This window comes from Callospermophilus lateralis, chromosome 17 (assembly GCF_048772815.1).
Source record: "Callospermophilus lateralis isolate mCalLat2 chromosome 17, mCalLat2.hap1, whole genome shotgun sequence".
NCBI classification, from domain to species: domain Eukaryota; kingdom Metazoa; phylum Chordata; class Mammalia; order Rodentia; family Sciuridae; genus Callospermophilus; species Callospermophilus lateralis.
This window is the reverse complement of record NC_135321.1, coordinates 38146603-38164928: the sequence shown is the minus strand read 5'-3', so window position 1 is coordinate 38164928 and position 18326 is coordinate 38146603. Positions and strand designations below refer to the sequence as shown.

General features: G+C 39.2%; 1 protein-coding gene across 2 annotated transcripts in view; it reads right to left on the bottom strand.

Moving 5' to 3' along the window:
* Positions 1-17173, bottom strand: part of Garem1 (GRB2 associated regulator of MAPK1 subtype 1) — a 182274-nt gene extending 165101 nt beyond the window's left edge. For both annotated transcript variants that reach the window (XM_076837081.2, XM_076837082.2), the window contains exon 1: positions 16974-17173. In XM_076837081.2, the coding sequence (XP_076693196.2) occupies positions 16974-17094 (121 nt within the window). In that variant the 5' untranslated portion in view covers positions 17095-17173. The remainder of the gene's footprint in view (positions 1-16973) is intronic.
* Positions 17174-18326: the final 1153 nt, after the last annotated feature.

The window sequence follows — 18326 nt, the reverse complement described above, 5'->3', positions numbered from 1 at the left end:
GGGAATACCATTCTCCCTCTTCCAAACCCAGAAAATTCTATTTGTACTCGAACTTGAATGACCAACTCAGTAGTCAATTAACATTTTCTGTAAAAAACTGCCCCAAGAATCCTTGGCAAGGTTAACTGACCTATAGGATGGAGCATTTCCTTGCTTATCACATGATAACTGTCTAAGAATCTGGGCTTATGAACTCCTTGAGAATCAGGACTGTTTATTTGTCTTTCTATGTTCCTAGTTCTTGGTACTGTGCTTCTGAGACAGCAAGCTCATGTTCCGTTGTTCTAAATGAACGGCATTGTGAAACCACATACCACACTCCCACTTATCCATCAGCCTATTGATGGATGCTAAGAGAAACTTTTCATTTTTTAATCTAGAGGATGTAGTTCTATATTTATAACTTCCATTTTTCAAAAAATATGGCATTTTACTTAATTATAGGCTAGCAAAATGTGTGTGTGTGTGTGTGTGTGTGTGTGTGTGTATGTGTGTGTGTGTTTGTGCAGTAGTTTCCTGTGGGTGATATAATAAATGAACACATAATAAGTAGCTAAAAACAATAGAAATGTATTCTCTCCCAGTTCTGGAGGCCCAAAGTCCCAAATCAAGCTGTCGGCAGGGCTACGCTTTGTTCCCTGCTTCTTTGGGCTTCTGATGACTCCAGGTAAACCTCAGCTTAGAGCTGCACCACTCCAATCTCTGCCTCCCCGGTCACACTGCCTATTCCTATCTCAGATCTCCCTCTGCCCTTCTCTTATAAAAAGACACCTGCCATGGATTTACAGTCCACTCAGGGAATCCAGAATAATCTCACTTCAAGTCTGTTAGTTACATCTGCAAAGACTTTTTCCAAATAAAGTGACATTCACAGGTTCCAGGGATTTGTACATGGACATCTCCTTGGGCAGCGGGGGCAAGGAGACACACACAACCATTCAACCCACTACACTATTTGTGTTTGTATACTGTATATCGTGCCCTCACCCCTCAAATAAAGCCTTTAAGGCTCTACTGAACACCTACATGTTGCCAAAGTAATGCAATTTGTTTTTTTTTTTTTTGGTTTTTTTTCGGTCCTATTCCTTTTTTTAAAAATTTTTATTTATTTTTTAGTCATATATGACAGTAGAATGCATTTTGACATATAATACATACATGGAATGTACATACATCAATTATATTGTCTATTCTATTCTGCTGCCCTTCCTATCCTCAAGGTAATGCAATTTGAAAACCATCTTGGGTCCCGGGGACACTTGAGACAAACATGAAAGACACAATCCCAGCCTTTAGAGGGGTCAAATTACTGCAGACACAAAACTAAGTTATTCTTTGAATTTGGAAAATGTAGCACAGAAAAACATAACATGTTTTTATACAACAAAGAACCTAACCTAATCTGCGAGTAAGGAATGCATCATGTTGCTTCATGAGTAACCCGGCAGCACTAGAAAGTCAGCCTTCGCTCACTGTAACGAACACCTGAGAAAATCAATTCATACAGGTAAAATGTTTACTTTGGCTTATAATTTGGGAGGTTCCAGTCCATAACTAGTTGACCCTATTGCATTTGGGGGCCTGTGAGCACATCATAGCAGAAGCACATGACAAGAGTAAAACCATTCACTTTGTGGGCAGAAATCAAAAAAGAGAAAAAGGAAGAGACCAGGGTCCCAAATCCCCCTCCAAGGGCACAGACCCAATGACCTGAAGACTTCTTCTGAGGCCTCTCTTCTCATGTTTCTGCCATCTCCCAACTGTGCCAAGATGAGGATCCACCTTTAATGCATGAGCCTTTGAGGGATGTTCCAGATGCAAACTGTAGCGTTCTTCATTAGAGATGGATGTTTCAGGGAATATTCCTTGACTTTCAGTTTAGATCATCTCCCATCTTGTACTGGGACATTCACTAATACTCCTTGTCTCACTTGTTTGCTTTGTGCATAGGATTATTTGGCTCAAAGATATCCCATGAATGGACCATAATTCATGTATTTAGGATGCTTTTGATTAAATGGTAGTCAAATCTCAATGATCTACCAGCAAAATTTTAACACTGCTGGCTTCCCCACCCTCAATGTCTCAACTTCTTTCCATCCATCAGTAAGTTTTTTTAAAAAAAATACTCTTGTCTATGAGTTTCTTCTAAATTTGAGATACTTTGAAAACTAAAAGTCTTAGAAAGAAGCTAAGTCCCTAGAGCTAAAGCAGCAAGAAGTGGTGGCTAGATTCATTACTTCTTTCCTTGCCCAGAACCTGCTACTAGGTCAAGGGGAAGAACAGAGCATGTGCAAACCTGTGTGTAAGCCAGAGTATCCTGATAACACTGTGGAACAGTCAGACAAGATTTCTGATCCCTCTGGGGGGGCATAGTACCAGACCTGTGGAACCTACAACAGAAAGAGAAGACGGGATCCCTGTTCTCAGACAAATCTAAGAAGAGAATAAAACTTATAAAAAAAATAAAAATAATACCCTCTATTCCAACCTGATAAAGTTCCTCAGGGGATCCAGGATTGAGGTTCAGTTGTAATTTTACACAAGGATCACGTTGTACACAAAGTCTCAAAAAAGAATCTATGTGTTCTCCTCTCATTCGTCTATTTATGCACACACTCTGGGTTTTGAAATTAAGACTGACAGTCCACATTGCCCTACATTTTTTCTAGAAAGTTTTAATTCTGGTCCTTATGTGTAAGATTAAAAGGAATCAGGAAGACAATGCTATCAAAGAGTTTGGAAGAGGTAAACAAAATGTAAGAGAAACTTAAGTCTTCAAAAGTAGATAACAGGTCATTATGGGATTTTAAAGCAATTGACACATTTATTAAGAATAGTGCATGAAATGTGTACCTCATAGAAAAATAATGGGGAAATACACTTTTAAGTAACCTAAAATCAAGTATGACTTGCAAATCCTTCTTAAATTCTGAATCTCTCCCCCCATACACACACACACACACACACACACACACACACACACACTAAGTATAACAGCTTAATAAAGTATCAATTTTAAAACAAATTCTTCCCTGGAGAAAACTTTTTGCCAAAGCATCTGGACTATGCTTCTAGAAGGCATTTAACAAGTTACTATCACTTCTAAATCTCACCAGGGTAGCTCTGCTTCAAAAGGAATTTAATTTTTCTTTAAAAAACAGACCATGGGTCTCCCATGGCCACTAGAAAAAAAAGAGTAAATCAAGACAAGGGGCAGTTCTAGCTATAACTTCCCTTCTTTGGGGAACAAAAGAATTGTTTTCAGGGGCTGGGGTTGTGGCTCAGTGGTGGCATACTCATCTGGCATATGTGAGGCACTAGGTTCAATCCTCAGCACCACATAAAAATGAATAAATAAGTAAAATAAAGGTATTGTGTCTACCTAAAATTTTAAAAAATTTAAAAAAAGAATTGTTTTAAGACTTCACTAACCTTATGTGTTATTAGAACACAGCCAAAAGCATATCCCAGAAAGACAGGTGTGGCTCAAGTCTATTTTTCTACTGTTAAAGAGCAAAATAAATTTGACAAAGATAGTTCATATCAGCAGTAACAGACTTTTGAATAAATGGGAGGGCACAACAGCAGCCTGCAAGAAAATACAAAGCTTGCATCATATGCAAAAATTAATTAATTCCAGATGGACTAAAGACAAATTAAAAAAAAGTTGTAAATCTTCCTAGACATTCTAAAATACTACACGTACAATCTAAGAGAAAGGAGATTCTTCTTAACCAAGACTGAAAACAGGAAAAAGAAACTTTATCCACAAGAAAATTTAAAAATCTTAAATGGAAAAATACAACATAAATAAAACGAATAAACAAAATAAATGTAAACAAGGGGAAATATCTCCATAATATACAAATAGCATCTAGAAACTGATGAGAACAAGCCAACAATAGAAAAAACAAAGAACATGATTTTAATTCGATTCTTAAAAAGCAGCAAAATGTTACTAATAGCTATATGCAAAATAACAATAAGCAATAAGATCTCACTTCATAACCATTAAGCTGACATACATATGTATGTGTGTATATAATAACTGTGCTTGACACAAATTTTGAAGATACAGTATTTTCATATTTCTTAAAACAAATGAGAATTGTTATGGACTTTTTAGATTACATCTTGGTAATTAATTACACTCTGTAAACTGAATTTTGAATGGGACATGAGATTTAAAAAAAACTTGATTTTGCATATGGGATTAAAAGAATCAGGAAGGCAATGCCATCAAAGATGGTTTGGGGGAGAAGTTAACAATATTAGCTAGAAAATGAAAATTCTAGGGTAACAATGAACAAATTAATAACATTATATATGGTGAAGTTTAAGGAGGTATAACTCAACAAAAGTCAATAACTAGAAACAAAAGAATGAGCATTTCTACGTTACAGAGTATTAATGCAATTGTTAAAAAATGAGTATGTATGATACCAGATGATTTACAAAGATTCCCATGAGTGACATGAGAATCCAAAAAGTATTTGTAATACAATCCAATTTTATTTAATAATAATAGAATTCTGTAGGTGTCTCTTTACACATATGAAATGCCAATGTAAAATAAATACAGAGGAAATAGGAGAACTATGTGCTGATTGTTGAAGTAGATTATGTGGGTAGGCAGGATGGTCGGGGGAGGGAAGGGTTTGATATGAGGGGAGAGAGACGTTTTTAAAATAGTTAAAATGACTCATTTATGTAAAAGTTTAAATATGTATGTGTATGAGTAAGGAATGCATCAAAATGTTAGATAGTGCTTATCTTAAGATGGTGGGGACTTCGATTACGTCACTGTTTATATGTTTCTATATCCATATTCTTCATAGGGAATACATTATGCTTCATAGGGAATACAATAGTTTTGTTTTATTTGACACTTAAAACAATTAGGTGGATTATAATTAGTGCACAATCTCCTTCCATCTCTTCTAGCCGCCAGTTAGCCTGGAACTCTCCTCTGATATGACGCAGTGTTTTTCACCTGTATGCTCTCTACTCAGATAAATATCTTTCAGTGGTGTCAAAGAAAAAGGAGAGAGACTGGGAGTTTGAGCAAGCACAACTCACAAGTTACCTGATCTACTTACTGGGAAGTTAATTTGAGGCTTTTTCTTTGGCACTAGAAGATACCCTGAAAGTTATCTTATATCTCACTTTCAGCAACTGTCACCTCGACACTGATAAATATAACTATTTATAGAGTCTTTAGGTGCTAAATTGGCAGACTGATAACGTATTTTATTTCCCATCAATCACTGGCTTTACATACAGAGAGAATTAAACTGGTCTCTTCCTTCCATACCTGTCTCCCTACCTAATCACTGCAGTGAACTCAACACTTGCACTGTTATTCAACAGAAGAAATGAAATGACATCTGAATCATCACATTTGCTCCTATGGGTCTTGAAATGATCTCAGGATTTCTATTATTTATCTACTAGAGTCAAGACTCAATTTCTAAGCTTCAATACACTGTGAAGTTGCTCTAGTCTGTCTCATTTAACTGTCCCACACACAGCACTTCAGGGTATGTTAGAGATTACATAAAAAAAGAATTCAGGGGCTGGGGTTGTAGCTCAGTGGTAGAGCACTTGGCTGGCATGTGTGAGGAAGGCCCTGGGTTTGATCCTCAGAGAACAAAGTGCATTAGGATTTTTTTTTTTTTTAATCATGCTACCAAAGAAAACTGAACAAAGAGATCAGGAAATGTAACAAACAAAAACATATTACTGAAGTTATTCTATTAGTAACCAAAGAAATAAAATAGAAAAAAGTGGCAATTTCTTAAATTATCAAATACTAAGAAACAACTATGATACTCAAGGATGTACAGAGTGATGTGCTTACTTACTCACTGCTGATGGTCCCAACTTACCTGGATGCAAGTTAGTGATGTCCATCCACCATCTAAAAATAACAAAACTCCCCCTTTTACGAACCCCAAATCATGAAATAATATCAAACTGACAAATTTAAGTAGGAAGATATTATCAAAACCAGGACACTCAAAATCTCATGTCTCACAACTGGAAAACAGTCAAGGAAATAATAGTTTATTGTTAATAACAGAATCCCATTTAGTGATAAAAATTTTATTTTCTAATAATAATAATGAAGAAACTTGTTCGTAAGCCAATGTAAAATTCAAGAAGTAGTTTCATACAGTTTGGTTCCACTTTTACATATATTTTCCATGCCTGCATAACAACAAACAATGCTTATATAATAAGCTATACGTGCTCTGGAATTAAAAACAGATAATCAATTTCATATTTATTTTTTCTATATATTTTTCAAAGTTTCTATAATGATAACACTGGGGTGAAAACAGAAAATATTGTTTTATACACAAACACGAAGACCCTGGCAAAAGGAATAGAGTGGTGGGGGTGGGGAGCATCTTTAAAAACTGAACAGCGGTTTCATTGTGTATGGAAATCAGAGAGAAAAATGTTGACAAGTATGCAAATCACAGGAAAAAGACAGTGAGGTGTTGTGCCTCTATCACTGCGACTCCTTACAAGTAGCTTTCATGCCTTACTTTTTATAAAGCACTTCATCTCTAATAACAGGCTTCTTAAATACAGAACCACTTGGAAGCTACAGTTGATGCTCAAGGATGAAAAGAGGAGGAGGTCAGGGCAAGAAGATCATACCATTTTTGCTGAGGAAGAACCTGGGCAAGGGAGGTGTCAAGAGGCTGAGGCCCAACACGTGGCTATTTTAATAGTGTTTTTGAGAAAGAGGGAAAATGGGAAGATAGAGCACAAAGCAACAATCTGAGTGGCCCAGGTTGCTAAAGCAGTTCCTAATACCCAACATTCACCACTTCTTCTGCCATAGGAACCCCTGGGCATCATGACTCGTTAGGACTACAGTTCCCTGCCTTCCAGTAATCCTGGACAGAGTACTTAAGTCCTGACCAATGAGATCTAAGTGAAGGGTTGTGCAAGACTAGGGGTAAAACATGTTTTGCCTTACTTGCTGTCTGGGATGCAGACATGATAGCTAGATCTCCAGCAGCTCTTCAGAACCATGAAGTGACCCTGAGAGTGAAAACTACTTGCTCAGGATATCAGAGCAAAACACACAAGCCTAGGTCCTTGATTCTGAAGTCCTGGACTACATACCTCAGGGCTTCTTTTATATGAAAAAGAAATTTCCATGTTGTATAAACCACATTTTGTCTCTGTGTGTGTGCACATGTGTGTGTGTGTTACCCCTGTTATGCACACTAAAGTTCACCTTCACTGGTCTATATGGATGTGATGAGCTTAGGAAAACTTCTAATCCTATCTACTCTCAATGGCAACCTTACTCTCTTAACTGGCCAAAACATGGGACCAAACTAAACCCCAAAATAAGAGCAACATTTCTTATAAAACATGGTGTGACTTGGCTTTCTGTTCCTTGGTATTTTTAAGTAGGTAATTTAAATCTTCTCAGGTTCTCTCTGCCATGTGCTCGTTGGCTCTTTCTCCAACTAATTAAGTTTTTTTTGTTTGTTTGTTTGTTTGTTTTTTAACTTGGGTTTGGTGCTTGAATGATTTCGTGGCCCAAAGGTAAAAATGGATCCTCTTTCAATAGGGACTTAAAACAGACTAAAACTGAAGATCTGGGAGCCTACACTTCTGAGGACCAGGAATGACAATAGAATGGATACAGGCTGGTTCTTTGATTCCACCCACCCCTCATGTGTTCACTGTTACCAAAGGAAAAGAACAGTAATCCAAAAAAGGAATATCAATCATGGAATGCAGAATCTGTACCAAAGAAGCACTGAAGTTGTTCTAGGTTTTCTCAGGCATTTCATTAACCTTTTTATGAATGGATGATAGGCTGTTATAACTGGTGCTTTTACCTACAAGATCACAGATGTGATTAAAAATAGGAATGCAAACATTTACCCTTTTCTGTTATTTTTAGATATTTCAATATAGCTGAGCAAAACATAACAAAGCCTAACTTGTTTAAAATCTTCTCAAGGATATATACATAAGCTCTGCTCACAATTATATCATCCTGTGCTAGAACCTGGCCCAATCATAACAACTTTCCGTACATGTTAAATATTATCCAGAACAAATATCTTTATACCTATAAGGAATTTGTGTTGCATTTTAAATTCAATAACTTGGTATTTATTAAACAAGCATTAAGCCCAAGTGGTATTTAAATATTTCAAGCTGGGTTAACAATTAGCAGAATCAATTAAAACAACTTGCCCATAATGGTAACACAATTCACAACCCAGAGTTTTTCCTTCTTTTACCACAATGTAATACTCCTTCAGGGGCATAAAAGGAAACTCACAGTTTGAAATTAAGACACTCTCATTTCAAGTCATTCTTGGGGCTATTCTAGGAAGATGACAACTGTACCAAATTAGTAGTTGTGGTTTTATAACACCATTTGAACCAAGTGACTTGCTTTGCTTAGAAGTAAAATGACTGTACATGCATATCTATGTTTATGGCAGCAAAATTCACAATAGTCAAATTAAATGGATTCAGCCTAGTTAGTTGTCCACCAATGAATGAATGGATACAGAAAATATGGTATACATACACAATGGAGTTTTATTCAGTCCTAAGAAAAATAAAATTACGTCATTTGCAGGAAGATGGATGAAACTTAAAAATATTATGTTAAAGCCAGTTGTATGTTTGCTCGTATGTGGAAACTAGAGAGGAAAAAGGCAAAGAAAGCAGGTTGGGGGCGTCTCATGAAAATCAAGAGTTGATCAATAGAAGAAAGAAAAGGGACCAGGGAAAGGGAACAGGGGAGAGAGAAAGGGAAAATACTGAGGAGTGATACTGGTCAAATTATACTGTTATGTTGTGTACATGTACAAATACGTAACAACAAATCCCATCATTATGTATGACTACAATGCACCAATCTAAAAATATGGAAAAATCTTGTTAAGAAAACTAGGAAAAAAAAAAAAAAGGAAGTAAAATCACTAGCCTGCCTAGAGGAGATGATGGTTAAATGGTTAGCTGAATGTCCAATCAGGTCTTTTCTTTATTGCAGGGACTAGTTTCAAAGGTCGTGAAAGATATCAAAGAGTCATCTTAATATCAGGGGGAAAAACTGACTTATTTATCTAAGAAGAAAGACAAAAAAATCTGAAAATGAATTTCAATTTCCAGAAATAATTTATTTAAAATATTGATAATAGTCCTAAGAATCATTACTTTACAAACCATGATGGTCTAATACTGTCTTATTTTTTCTGCTGCTAATATTAATTAGGTCCTATCATTTTGGTTCCGATTTATAAATTTAAGCATACAATGACTACCTCAAATGGAACAAAAGCAAAATTCTATTTCAGACATGCTGAGCTAAACAGTTTTAGTAATATAGGTATCTTGAACCTCATAGTTGCTAATATTGAGATTTGCTCATTCATTTACTAAATGTTAGCACTGAGTGCCTCCTACATGCCAGGCATTGTGCTAGGCGCTGAGAAATAATAAAAACAATTTTAGATACCTTTAATCTGAAATTCAAATAAGCATTTTTGTAAAACTGGGAGTAGGGGTAGGGTAGGGAAGTTTGGGGGTAGGGGCATTTCATGTGAAAATGGCCTCTAAAGGAAATCGATCTCATGAATTTCCAAGTACTTTTAGCAAGTATTTTATATATTTTTAAGTAGGACAAAATAGTACCTAAAGAAGCTGTTGTTGAGAATCATTTTTCACGTTGCATCCAAATAGCTGGTGTTCTTAAGATTGAAAGTCCTGCTCAAGACCAGAGGGGAGTTTACGAGTCTTCCTAGAACCGGAGCTCAGTAAGTGAAAAGACAGATACCTCAGGAATCTCAATAGAAATAAACGAGTTTACAAGCTGGTCCACAAGAACTTGCTCTTTCAATAAGGTGGCCAATGAGCAAAAGAGATGAAAATACTCCCTCTTTAAACTATGATGCAGATGATCACAACAGTCAAACCAGTTTTCCTTTCACAGATGAACCGACCATCTAAAGATTTTTACCGGCAATGTGGAAACTCATTTGACATTAAGAGTTTCAAAACAGCTGTCTTATTTGGAAAAAACGAGTACACTGAAGGATATATAGCCAATCCTGTCTTTTGGGTCTAAATGTTTATAACTGTCCATTGCCCAATGTCCCTTCCTATTCTTTCTTCATAGTTTTTAGACATAACCAATATTAAGAATAGGTGAGCACTGGAAGAGGTACAAGTATACTAAAAACATCATGTACAACCACAAAAATGAGAAGTTACACTCCATGTATGTATGATATGTCAAAATACATCTACTGTCATGTATAACTAAACAGAACAAATAAAAAAAAAATTTTAAGTATACTAAAAGCTGGGCACGGTGGTGTCTGCTTGTAATCCCAGAAGCTCAGGAGGCTGCGGCAGGAGGATGGCAAGTTCAAAGCCAGCCTCAGCAAAGGTGAAGTGCTAAGCAACTAGTGAAACCCTATCTGTACATAAAATACAAAAAAGGGCTGGGGATGTGGCTCAGTGGTCAAGTGTGCCTGAGTTCAATCTCCAGTATAAAAAAAAAAAGTCTACTAAAAAATGACCATCAATCAATAAAAGTAACAGGTACATTCTAGAAGGAAAAAAAGATTCAAGTTTCTCAATTCGTTGTTTTGGTCCCATTTAGTCAGACTCATATGTCCACTCAGATTTAAAAGTTTTTTCCTAACTTCCTGCTTCAATCCCTCACAAGCCCAATCTTGGATTAGTTTATAACACTTCTGATAAAGACTTTGTTCCTTTTCATATACTGCAGATAACTAATAACCTGAAGACTCAAAAGGAAATAAATAAAGTCAATCAGAGAATTTTTCTGTTTATTTATCTGTATAAAGATAATAAAACCCATTTATTCTATAGTTTACTTCAGTTGCCTAAATGATATACTCTGAAGCCTCCCCTTCAAATGATCTGCACTTCACTATGCCAATCTCATAGGCATGCTGTTGTGTATTTCATACACACTATTATATATATATGCACATATTTCATATATGCTATTAAATCTAATAAAATAAGTAGATACACAAGAATCTAAGTTCCATGAGGACAGAGGTTTTTGTCTGATTTGTACAGTACTGTAGCTCCAATACCTACAATAGAGCTTGTCGTGTAGTAAGGGCTTAATAAACACTAGGTAACCAAGTAAACAAATTAATGAATAATAATGAGTTACATTCACAACTACAATATCCTTTTTTTTTTTTCTTTTTTTTTTTTTTTCTGCATGAGAAACCTACACACCAAAGGTGTTAAGAAACCTGACCAAGTCAGGTGCAGCGGCACATACCTTTAATCCCAGTGACTCAGGAGGCTGAGGCAGTAGGATCACAGGCTCAAGGCTAGCCTGGACAACTTAGTGAAATCCTATCTCAAAATAAATAAAATGAAAAGGACTGGGGATGCAGCTCAGTGGTAAAGTGTTCTGGACTCAATCTCCAGTACCAGAGAGAGAGAGAGAGAGAGACAGACAGAAAGAAAGAAAAAAGAAATCTGACCAAGAACACCTATCTATAAATGGCAGTATCTAACTAACTCAGGTCTCTTGGTTCCAAATCCAGCATCCTTTAAACCATCATCTTCCCTATCCTGGGTGTGTATACTCTCTGTATTGTAAATACAGAACACCAGAGGAAATGAAGCCATACAATAAGCACATATTATCCTGGAGCAAGACTTATACACTGTTTGTTATTTTTGAAGAAAAGTAAAATGAACACATATGCACACATACATACACACATATATAAAATAACATCAATCACAGAGTAGATTTCGAGAACTGTCATCAGTTTCAAAGATAATACACAGATCTGCAAAGACCTTCCACACTTGCAAATAGCCACCTGGGGTCTCAGATCTATAGGTGCTTAAGCCTCTACAGTATCCAGGCACATAAATGATAAAGCTGTAGACGCACTGGAGCACAAAACAAAAACCAGAATTCCCAGGGCCCCATCACACTCAGGGCTTGGAATCATATCTGACTCCCCCACAATGCTAGCAAGGAGAGACTGCTGAAATCCTACCTATTTAGCTATCTCCAACTTGTGCCACCTTCCTTTTTTTCCTTTCCCTGTCAATTCATACAGTCTGGGACTTCCTTTTCCTTTCAACCCACAATCAGGCAGGTAACTCATCTATTAGTGAGCTACACCAGTATTCTCTAAACCAGAATACAAGTCTGAAGAAGAGCCAATACTTCCCAAGGGGTTTGCCCTAACAGCCATAAAAGAATCAGTATCCAGATCCTCAACTTCCAAATGTACTCTTGTCTAAAAATTTATCTGCCTGGGATGGTGACTATGAGGGAGGGACAACCATCCTGTGATGACCCTGACTGTGATGGATGGAAGCTGTCCTTCCTTCCCTTTACAATGGTCCTTCCCTAACTTTACAAAACGAGCCTTTCCCCAGATCTTTCTGAAATGCATTCCCTGGGGTGCAAAGATCTCAGAAGGACCAAAAAAGAAAAAGAAAATAAAAGTACTAATACATATTGGTGGGAGAAAGTGTCCACTATTTGGGTAACAAATAAATCACCTTTTGTATATCAGATAATTTCCAATTCTTTGTTAAATAAAAAACAAAACCCCAGGAATGTTTAAATATGAATTGTCTAATGATCAAAAGAAATACAAAGTATTGGACTTCAATTTATATACCTTTTTTAGTTACAGAAAGTATGACAGTGATCAATAAAGTACTTCCAAGCATAAAAATATGTTGCATTGGGATAGTCTATTTTATACAAGGGAAAACAGATGGAAATATGCACTTATGGAGACAAAGATACTATTTTTAAGTGATGAAGAAGTTATCTATGTATCTTTAGAGTAAGACCCAAGTTTTTTAAAAATGATATAATTAAAAATGTCAATATTTATAATACTCTGAAAAATTACACCTTTCTCAACTATTTAAACTTAGGAGGAAAAAATTCAGAAACTTAAAATGTGTTTAGAGTTTCACAGAATCTTTTAGGAGCTAAAGGAACAAAATAGGTAGAAGAACATTACTCTAGACCTTCATAGCCTTTCCAAGATGAAATAATGAGAAAGAAAATGAGCAATTTTCCTCCAACCCAGTTCTGAGTGAGTATGGCTGCAGGTGGAGCAGGGGTTAATATTCTGTCTTCTTAGTCCTAAACGTATTTGTTGAACCTGGTTCTATAGCCAACAATTTCAAGACTGATGACCAGTTGGAATATCACCAAGAATAAATAACTAATGTTTAAGGAGATATGTTTAATGTGGATTCAACAATATACAGTGAACATGTGTGTTGAAACATCACGTTACCCTAACATACATAATTTTTATGTTTTCATGTATCAGTTAAAAAATAAATTTAAGGACTAAGGATATAGCTCAGTGACAGGGCACTTGCCCAGTGAATGTAAGGCCCTGGGTTTGATCCCTACGGCTACAAAAAAACATTTATTAATTTAAAAAAATAAATAAATTTTTGATCTTACTGGCCTCAATGACTGGAGTTCAGCTTGGCTAATGAGACATAATCCCAGTAAATCTCCCAAGGAAAACTACAAGAGTATTTTCTCTGGGTTCTCCATGAAGACTTATGGGACAGTACTCAAAAAGGCTCACTAATTTTGTATTTATATTAGCATACAAAGAAAAATTTCAACTTTGGATCTGTAAAATTGAATGCATCCATCTAATTGGCATTTTAGGAGTGACATACATGCCTAATACAGAGAACTGGATTTTTTTAATATATGATGCAATTAATATTTTTAAAATAGCAAATGTACTAAGGAGTCATCCCAATAAATTCCTATACACATATACCCTATTCCCCAAATTCCACTTCTTTACTTCTTTCTGATTCTGTAACCTCTCTTCTTCCCCACTGCTTCTCTTTAGCCACTCCACTGGGAGGTAGAAAGTCATCTAAATATGATGAATGATGCCAGCATTTAATTCTGTGTCTATACTATTTTAAAAATATTGACTTGTCGGTTCTCAAGCTCTGAGAGACAGTGAAGCTATTTACAGCAGACATCAGACCTACTCCAAAACTACTCCCACCTTAGAAAAAAGAGATATCAGAGCCCAAGAGGTCAGTCTTGGAGGCACAAAGTCCTATGGAAATCCTACTCCTTTTACTAACTGAGTCCTTCACTTAATTTCTCTGAATCTCAGGTTTCCAAAGTCCTTAAAATGGGGCTGCTGAGGATCAGAGGCAATATATATCAAGCTTCTAGAAATGTACCTGCATTTGATAGGCACTCCATAATAAAGTTAAGAAAAAAGATTTCAAATGTTCTTTCAGGATAGCTTAAAATTAGCCAAAAGTTTCCTCTCGGCATAACGTCAACTCGTGGTACTTTTTTCAATTTCTTTCTAGTGTTTTTTAAAGCAAGTGATTTGGAAAATGACTACCTTTCACATCTAAGTATGAGGTAGGCGTGTATGTGTGTGTAAAATGTACCTGCAGTACTAAACCTGGCAAAAAAATATACACAGAATGAGGACTCAAGGAAACTTGAGATTTCCCTGATAACATTTAAATATGTGACCACATGTCCTCAACCTGTTCTAAGCCCTGCTGTGAAACATGTTCAAAAATAAGCAGAGAATCTATCATTGGCTCTTTCAAACTCTACACAAATAAAATTGCTAAGATAACACATTGCTCAACAAATTAGCAAAGATTTTAAAATTCTAATATATAATGATGTTGGCAGAGAGCAGTGCTCCTACAATGCCCATGTTAGTGTAAATGAGCATAACCTTTAGTCTCTAAAGCAGTGACAATGTGTGCCAAGGATTCAAAAAGAATTCATAAGCATTCAGCAAAGAAGGAATATATTCTAAACAAAGTGAGTTTATGTACAGCAGTGTTCATTGTATCATGATTTATAGTAGCAAAAATTGAAGCAACAATGTCCACAAGAGAGGACTAAGTTCTATGGTTCAGCTATCCCAAATAATATTATGTAGCTATTAAAAACCATGCTACGGAAGAGTGTGTAAATGAGAAGGGACTGTTAAAGTGAAAGAAACAAGGTAAAAAGCAGTATTGGGCTAAGACTTTGTTTGTATGTGCCATGGTGATTCTCAAGTGATAATAAGAAAGGAAGTGAAATTTACAATAAAGAATTGGAATTACACATAATGGTCAAAATCCATTCCAAGACTTGAAAGGACACAGTGTTAAAACTCACAACCCACATTCTGATTTTAAAAAGAAGTGTGGGATGAGGACACTGCTGATTCAGATCCTTTTTATGAATGGTGAGGACAGGAAAGTGGGTAAGAAAACTAAGAGTTATGTCTGAAACTGGTACTCAGCCTCTTCAAACTTGCTTGCTTCAAAAAGCTTTAATGAAGCTTTTGAGTGACTTTTACACCACATGCACCAATGCTTTCTTGCCTAATTAAGAAGTTTTGGCAGCATGCAGATAAAAAGAAAGGTCACAAAAGTTGAGGTCTCACAACCTTCCAGTATTTACAATTTTACACAGTGGAGGAATAAATAAAACACTGAATACATACGCAGATTCAGACCTGCAAGTGCATATTTAATGCACAAAACTCTTTTCTACCCCCACCCTAAACAGAAATGCCTCAACATACAGTCTGTCTTCCCCTGGATTCAACAGCTATTGTCATTTGCATTTCATCACTAGTTTAAAAACTCCCAGTTTATTTCCAATGTCCACCACTGCCATCAACAATCAAGCAACCATGCCAAGATTGTTTTCCAGCTTTCATGAATTTTCTTGCCCTTATTTTTCACAACAGTGCTTCAAATGTCTAATCTAATCCCAGATTTTAAAAAAATGGAATAAAAATTTCTTTGGACATTTATATGGCTCACATAACCCCAGAAAACAAGGAATAACATAAGAGCCTGTGACTGGAAATGACATCTTTCTGCTTAGTGCTATTTTGACTTGGCCTGTGTGTGGTCACAGCTCTATCTGCCTGCCTGCCTGCCTGGAGCCAGAATGCCCCAGAGCAGGGCAGGCTTCTTTCTGCAAACAGTCAAAACCTATTGAAGTTATGGTGAAAACAAAACCCAACATAAACTGCCACCTTACGTGTCACAACTCTCAAAGTGAAAGGAACCTGCTTGCCTGATAGTAGCACATCTACATATCTGTTTGCAGATCTCACACCGCAGAGCCAACATTTGGGGGATATTTGGTTGGTTGCTGGTGGTCAATTTCAGGTAAGACACGCGTTTCTTGGTTCTGAACTCAAGATTACAAATCAATATATGTTTCAGTGACTTAAATTTTCTTCTAGCCTAGAAAAGCACTAAGCTAATAATTAACCTTAAGCATACCAACACTTCTGCTGAAGACATTTTCTACACACAGCCCCAAAATTACTTTCAGTTGGGTTAAACAAAACAGACAAGCTGTAATAAAAGGTCTTTGAGAAACGTGATCCCTTCCATTGGTCACCCAGGAGCTTTTCCTCTTTAATCTGCTGCTTCTTGAGGAAGGGGGATGGGGGCGGGGGCGTCAGGGAGAGCACCCAAAATAAGATGCCACCCAGAGCGCAATTATTTTCCTAAGAAAGTTGCCTAAGATAACTCCTCAGGGTTTCCCAGGTTGAGTAATTCTTGCAGGCGGCTGGGGAGGAACAGCGTCCATGATTACTATCTGCAGAGGTTTCCCCTATGTTGATTTAATTTAATTTTTTTATTTTATTTTTAAGGCGTCCTTTTAATTACACTGCAAGGGCTCTGATTTCCCCTCTCTGGCTGCTGCTGGGGAGAGTTGATCGCAACGCGCCAGGGCTGCGACAGCCGCGCGGGCCAACTCCAGCGCGCTTGGAGGGGGAGCTGGGGCGAGCAACCCACTCCCCACCGGTCCCACCCTCACGAGCACACGCGCGCACACCCGCGCCGAGACGGCGGTCTGCGCGCGTCTGCCCTGCGCCCCGGCCAGGACTCACCGCTGTCCAGCCGCGCGATCTGGGGCAGCCGGTAAGTGCTGACCAGCAGGTCCAGCGGCACGGCCACCGAGCTCCACTTCACATCCTTGAGGCTACAGCCCAGCAAGGGCGCCGTGTCCATCTTCCCCGCCTCCTCTGGTCCCGCGCTTCCCCGCCGCCGGCACCAGCGAGCGTCGGCGGCCGCCACTGCTCGCGCTCGCGGTCTGGGGCGCGCGGGAGGCGCCGGGCAGCTCTGGCCGCGGGCAGCCGGGGGGCGCGGCGACTGAGGTGGCCCGGAGGGAGGGGGCCGGCGCCTGGCTCAGCTGCCTCTGCGGGGCATGGCTGGGTCGCCCCGCGTGCCCTCAAGCCCGGAGAGGACTCGGAGCAGCCCCGCGGCGGCGGGCGGCAGCGGCGGCCCGGCTAGCTGCGGCGGCGGCGGCTCCCGCTCCGCCTCCTTCTCTGGCCCCGGGTCTGCAGCTGCGGCGGCCGCCCGCTCGCCTCCTCCTCCTCTTACCCCTCCTTCCCTCCGCCTCGAGCGTGTGAGGAGGAGCCGCGGGTCTGAGAAACGCCATAGCAGCGCTCCCAGCACTGACTAATCAACAAGGTGCGAGCAACGCCTGCGCAGCTCGGGGAGACACCGCCTCCGCCTCCGCCTCCCCGGCGCCGCCCGCTCCGCCTCCAGCCCGGCCTCCGCCTCCCGCCACTCCCGCCCTGCCGCCCGGCGGGTTCGGCACGGCGTCGGCTTCCCGGCCGCGGCTGCCGGCGCCGGCGGCTCGGAGCACTCCGCTAGCTTTAGCTCTCGCTCCCCCGTCCGACCGCTTAGGCGCCCTGCAGCCTCGCCCGGCGTCGCCGTGCGCCTGGCCCATCCCGGAGCCCAGGAGGGCAGAGAGAACTCAGGGATCCTTCCCTCAGTCACTCTGTTCTCCACTCCCACCTGGGCGACAAGCCGCTAGACCTTGCATGCTCCCCTGCAGTTGCTGCCCAGCTGCCCAGAGTCCAAAGAGACAGACCAGGACAGAGTCACAGACGGACGAGGATGGGAAAGCAGACGTGGAACACTCCTTGGCATTTACCCCCAACCCTGAAACTCCACAACTTGAGCTGGAAGTTACAACAACCAGTTTAAGCTTTGGCTGCTAGGCCAGACGAAAAAGGTCGAAGCACCGAGAAGGAGAAACGTGATGAATGGGCAGTACCCCCCAAAAGGACGGTGGCCATCCACTTTAGTAACTCCATTGTGTGAACAAGCTGCTGAAGACTGGGGGACATGAGGCCGCGCACACACACAGGGTGCCCACTAGGGTCAGCTGTTTCCACGTGCTTTTCACACTTAGTTCTTGTCAATCTTAAAAGACTGGGATAGTTCCCAGTTTG